The sequence below is a fragment of the Austrofundulus limnaeus genome, unplaced genomic scaffold (assembly GCF_001266775.1).
Source record: "Austrofundulus limnaeus strain Quisiro unplaced genomic scaffold, Austrofundulus_limnaeus-1.0 Scaffold48, whole genome shotgun sequence".
In the NCBI taxonomy this organism is placed as follows: Eukaryota; Metazoa; Chordata; class Actinopteri; order Cyprinodontiformes; family Rivulidae; genus Austrofundulus; species Austrofundulus limnaeus.
In genome coordinates this window covers 1,177,809-1,183,686 of record NW_013952450.1, presented here as the reverse complement: position 1 = coordinate 1,183,686, position 5,878 = coordinate 1,177,809, and the positions used below count along the sequence as shown (strand labels likewise).

At 36.2% G+C, this 5,878-nt stretch overlaps 1 protein-coding gene across 1 annotated transcript in view; it reads left to right on the top strand.

Annotated features, from left to right (window-relative positions):
- nlrc3 (NLR family, CARD domain containing 3) overlaps positions 1-5,610 on the top strand; it is a 20,851-nt gene extending 15,241 nt beyond the window's left edge. Inside the window, exons 14-20 of the mRNA XM_014008181.1 lie at positions 170-265; positions 955-1,038; positions 1,281-1,364; positions 1,494-1,577; positions 3,731-3,814; positions 4,222-4,305; positions 4,398-5,610. Coding sequence (XP_013863635.1) covers positions 170-265; positions 955-1,038; positions 1,281-1,364; positions 1,494-1,577; positions 3,731-3,814; positions 4,222-4,305; positions 4,398-4,488 — 607 coding nt within the window. The 3' untranslated portion in view covers positions 4,489-5,610. The remainder of the gene's footprint in view (positions 1-169; positions 266-954; positions 1,039-1,280; positions 1,365-1,493; positions 1,578-3,730; positions 3,815-4,221; positions 4,306-4,397) is intronic.
- Positions 5,611-5,878: the final 268 nt, after the last annotated feature.

The following is a 5,878-nucleotide window of genomic DNA, read 5'->3' as shown; positions in this document are numbered from 1 at the left end:
GTACGTATGGATCACTTGGGTTGTTACCGACATCTGGTGAAAATTTCATGTCGTTAGTACGTCTAGTAATATATTTACTGAGAAAAATGGTGACGTGTTCAATACTTATTTTACCCGCTGTATGTTTGTCTAATGCTTGTCATTGTTTGTTGCATCATTTATGACTCAGTCTGTGTCACAGTCTCGCAGCGAACCTGTTGCACGATGACGGGGTTCAAGCGATAGCTGGAGCGCTCAAGTTCAATCAGGGCCTGACCTCTCTGCAGTAAGTGGATTTCCAATAAGATGCATTTCACATTTTTAAGTAAAGTTGTAGTTCAGTTTGAACAGTTTTCATTTATTAAGTAGCAGCAGCATTTTCATTTTTCTTGTGTATAAATTGRCCTGTTTTGTTTTACAGCACCACACGTTATAATAAAATCCTGGTAGTGATAAACAATAAATTACAAACACGATTTTCAGATATCTATGGGACTCTATTTGAATGCAAAAATAGTTTTTATGTATATCTGCAGAAACTGAAAAGATTCCAGTTATCATTTTCCACACATACCCCAGAATTTCAAAATAAAATAAATTAAAAGCTTGCATTGCATGCCATCAAAGATGTCACATTATCTATAAGCCTTTATAACATGTGTTGGGGATGACTCTCAGCTTATCACCAAAGCATAATTAGTAGCAGATGTACAATAAATTACTTTAATTACTTCATYATTTCATTGCACAAGCAGTCACATTATTGCTTGCCTAAATAATAAATATTTAAATACAGGTTTTGCATACATGCTGTAAACTTAGTTATTTTGCTCACACATACTGCCAATAAACAACTAAATTTCATCTGAAATAAAGAAAACGGAGATGCATGTCAAATCAGAGTTGTTTTTTGTGTTTTATTCTGGTATGTCTGACCCTGTTTATATATATTTTTCCCCCTTTTTATTTTTTCAGCCTCCAGTGGAATTTCATCAAGTCTACAGCCACTAAAGCTCTAGCTCAAGCCCTTCTCTCCAACACCAAAATCCAGCTGCTGGAGTGAGACACACATTATTATTCCCCTGTTCACTCACCTCCAGCCCACACACTGCAGCTTGTCTCTATTTATATCAATCTGTCATGAACTTTTAAGTGGATTCTGATCCTAATTAACTACAGCTAATTACTGAGGAATGACGGTTTTATTTTTGCTGCTTTGTGATATTGAACAAATAAGGCTGAGTAGTTCCTCACAGCAGCCAGCACTTTGAGTACTTTTTTGTCTTCATATTTCGCTGCAGTCTACAAGAAAATGCTATCGGGAACGAAGGTGTCATTTTTCTCGCAGAAGCTCTGAAAATCAACAAGTCTCTGCGAACCCTATGGTTGGTGTCTATGAATAATAATGACGTTGAAATTTTTCTCAGATGCAAATAAGCACAAAGTTATGAAATTACTTCTTGTTTTTTTTCTCTCCTTCACATGACATGTTTTATTTTGTGCTGTTTGTTTAGCCTGCAGGGAGTTTCAGCAGGGAAGAGTGGTGCTATTGCCATGGCAGAAGCTCTGGTGGCCAATCAAACTTTGCAAACTTTAGAGTGAGTCCAAAGTCTCTTGCTTGTTTTTACACTTTTCAGTCGTTGACAATCAGTCTTAGTGGACTTTTATGAAGCATTTGCATGATGTCTATTTTATTTTAGCAGAATTATTGAGAGTCATCTTTGATAATTTGCAAATCCTTTACAACGTATATTAAAATGTATAGACTACAAAGACAAGATATTTATTGTTCAAACAGATAAACATTATTGGGTTTTTTGTTTGTTTGTTTGTTTGTTTGTTTGTTTGTTTGTTTGTTTGTTTGTTTGTTTGTTTGTTTGTTTGTTTGTTGTTTTTTGTTGCAGTTATTCACTCATTTTGAATTTGATGCCTGCAACACGTTCCAAAACAGCTGGTAATGGGTCATATTTACCACTGTGTTACATCACCTTTCCTTTTATGAACACTCAATAAGAGTTTGAGAACTGACGACATTAATTGTTGAAGTTTTGTTGCTGGAATTCTTTCCCATTCTTTCTTGATGAACAACTTCAGTTGCTCATCTGTCCGAGGTTTTTGTTGATGTATTTTTTGCTTCACAATGTGCCACGTATTTTCAATAGGAGACAGGTCTGGACTGCAGGTAGACCAGTCTAGTACCTGCACTCATTTACTACGAAGCCACACTGTTGTAACACGTGCAGAGTGAGACTTGGTATTGTCTTGCTGAAATAAGCAGGATGTCCCTGAAAAAAGACGTGGCTTGGATGGCAGCATATGTTGCTCYAAAACCTGTATGTAACTTTCAGTGTTAATGGTGCCTTCACAGATGTGACAGTTATCAATGACATGGGCAAAAATACACCCCCATATCATCAGAGAGGCTGGCTTTTGAACTTTTGAACAGTGCTGAGAACAATCCGGACAGTCCTTTTCCTCAGAGGACACACCATCTATGATTTTCAAAAACAGTTTGAAATGTGAACTCGTCAGACCACAGGACACTTTTCCACTTTGTAGGTGGACCCGTGTCTCTGGATGAGCTCAGGTCCAGAGAAGCTGGCGTTGTTTCTGGGTGTTGTTGATGGCTTTGGCGTTGCATGGTAGAGTTTTATCTTGCAGTTGTAGATGTAGAGACAAACTGTGTTCACGGACAATGGTTTTCTGAAGTGTTCCTGAGCCCATGTGGAACAGAATGATTTGGTTTTATAATGCAGTGCTGCCTGATGGATTGAAGGTCACGGGCATTCAGTGTTGGTTTTCAGCTTTGCCACTTACAGTACTTGTAGAGATTTATCCAGATTATCTGAATTTTTTGATATTATGGACTGTGGATGATGAAATATCTAATTTTCTTGAAAGTGTACATTGGGAAATGTTCTTAAATTTTTTTGGACTATTTGCTCCTGCAGTTGTTAATGAAGTGGTGAACCTCGCCCCATTTTTGCTTGTGAACAACTGAGCCTTTCAGGGATGCTCCCTAAATACCTAATCATGACACTCACCTGTTTGCAATTAACCTGTTTGCCTGTGGACTGCTCCAAACCGGTGTCCTTTGAAGTCTTTTGTTGACCCTGTTCTAGATTTCTTTTTGGAATGTGTTGCAGGCATCAAATTCAAAATGAGTTACAAAAATTTGAAAAATAATAGTAAAGTTTATCCATTTGAACATTAAATATCTTGTTTTTGTTGTGTATTCAATTGAATATAGGTTTAAACAGATTTGCAAATCATTATGCTCTGTTTTTATTTTTGTTTTACACAGCATCCCAGCTTCATTTTAATTGGGATTTTAAGGACATTTGTGTTTGGTAGATTATTTCTTTGTTATAACAATACTTCTTAGTAATAAATATTATACAGTTGGAATGCCTGTTTTAAATGGTGCCACATTTGTAAGGAACATGCATTTGTGGGTTGAGCAGTAGAGCTGAGTATGTGGGTTGCACAACTGAAATATTTCCAATTCTTCTCTGCCAAACAGCTTATTTTGCTGTTGCTATTGACTCTTGTTTTGAGCTTCTGGTGCTGCCGACTGGGTGCCCGTTATAGGATTTATTACCAAGCAACAAAGAAATAATCTACCAAACATGAATTTCCCTACTTTTTGTGTTACGTATAAATGTAATTAAAAAATGAATTGAAAAGCTTCTTCTATTTCAGTTGTGTTTCTAAACTTTTAGTGTTTTTTTCTGGATTTTATTTTTTTCAGTCTGCGTGGGAATTCTGTAGGGATGGAGGGAGCAAAGGCCCTGGCCAATGCCTTGAAATGCAACAGTAGCCTTCAATCATTAAAGTAAGGCCTGACTGTAGCTAACTGTCACACCCCAGGAACAAAACTCATGCTTCATTTTTTTTCTTGGTTTAATTTAAGTTTACCAGGATCACATATTTGTTTATTTTAATGGGTTTTTCTTTTTTTTTCTTCTTCCAATTTTATAATGAAATCTAAGCTGACATTATACTTTATAATACCAAAGATCCACAGCACTGAGAGTAATGCTGTTTTTGTTTACAGTTTCCTATTATTCTGCTATCTGGTTTTGTTCAACCTGTTATTATTGTCAGATTTGAAAAAACAGATAAAAATGTTTTTTTTTTTCATAAAGCGGCAGGTAGCTTGCACTGTTCACCCGAATGAACACATACAAACAAATAACCTTGACATGTGACAAACTAAAAACAGTGATTGTGTTTTACCAGTCTGCAGGAAAACTCTCTGGGTATGGATGGAGCCATCTTCATCGCAACAGCTTTAAAGGGAAACCATCAATTAACATACATCAAGTGTGTTTTTCGTTTGTCTTTTGTTTGCTACATATTTGTTCATCTGTCAGTTTTTGAATATGCGTGCAATAAATCGGTGTTGTTCTCTGCAGTTTGCAGGGAAATGGCATTGGAGAATCTGGAGCGAAGGTCATATCTGATGCGATAAGAGCCAGCGCTTCAGGCTGTGTGGTGGATATCTAACTAAAGAAAGAAGAGTTTACAGAGAGGGAAGAACTTTACTCACAACTGGTCAAACTTGTGCTTTCTAAGACATGTTAGCACCAAACTGTGGCCACTCTCTGTTGGTAGAACGACCTTCTTTCATTTAGAAGATGGAGGCTTCAGTTTTGTTTATGGTAAGATAAGATATTGTCCCTGATAAGCTAAACAGTAAAAGCCTGGTATTTCTTGAAAAAAAATCCAAATATTGCCTGCCACTTTTGATTCCAGACTTTTAAAATGAATTCATCTTGTTATGAGAGAGGACAGGGTTATAGAGCCAGTTTGTAAGTTGGGGTCTCTGTAGTACATAAGGGGAGTTTCTTGGCTGTGTGGGCAGAGTTTGGAAAAACTGTGGTCAGGCTGACTTGTGAGGCAAATTAAAGGTTGAAATAATGGCAAAATTATTGTGAAAATGTAAATATAATTTATTGACTTCAARTTTGGTGMAAATACCACCTTCCTGTTTTGAGTTATTACTAATATTTATGTTCAAAATTAGAGATTTGTTTTCAGGCCGGTTAGGAGTGTTTTCACCRATCCAAATTGCTATACATCCCTCCACATGTACAGCATTGAAATTTCATGCAGCTAGCACCTTCCTGTCTTGAGTTATAACTGGTATTAATATTCATATAAATTAATTCTAATTTTAAAATGTACCCATCTTTTTATATGCRCTTTCTGACCGTTTCAACCAAGCCGAATTGTTACACGTCCCCATATCCCAATGTTGATCCAACTGATTCGTAATGGCTCCTTCAAATCTCACCCAAACTAGTCAATCTGAACAAATGTCTTTCCCAAACTCCACCCACACCTGAAGAACCTCTCACTTTGTGACTGCRGAGACTCCCTTCTCCCATTTTAGTCAAACTTGTAAATTATATCATCTTAAATGAGGTTTTGGAAGAAGTGTTAATGCTCAGAGTATGTGCTGAAAACTCCCACCACCACAAATTTTAGCTCAATATCTGTAAAGATCACTGAGTTCTCTGGGTGATAAAAAGGCTTCATATGTAACATTAAGTGTTTACTGTCTGTAAATAGGTGAATGACAGACACTTTGTACAAATGAATAAATAAAAACCTCCTGTAAGTGTAGAACGTGTACCGTTTTTGTTTGTTTGTCTTTGTTCCCATTATTTTAACATGATTTAAAGATGTAAATAGTCTGTAAAGTTTAAGACAAAGTACATTAAAATATTCAAGTGATATGATGTTACATTTGTTGTTTGTTAAGTAGGAATTCTTCAGGAAAATCTTTTAATTTGCTTGGATTTTAAAATGACAAGGTGTTAAAGGAGAAAAGAAGGAAAACAAAGGAAACAATTAATAATCAATGAGTCTGTGACCTTGTCAGGGTTCATGA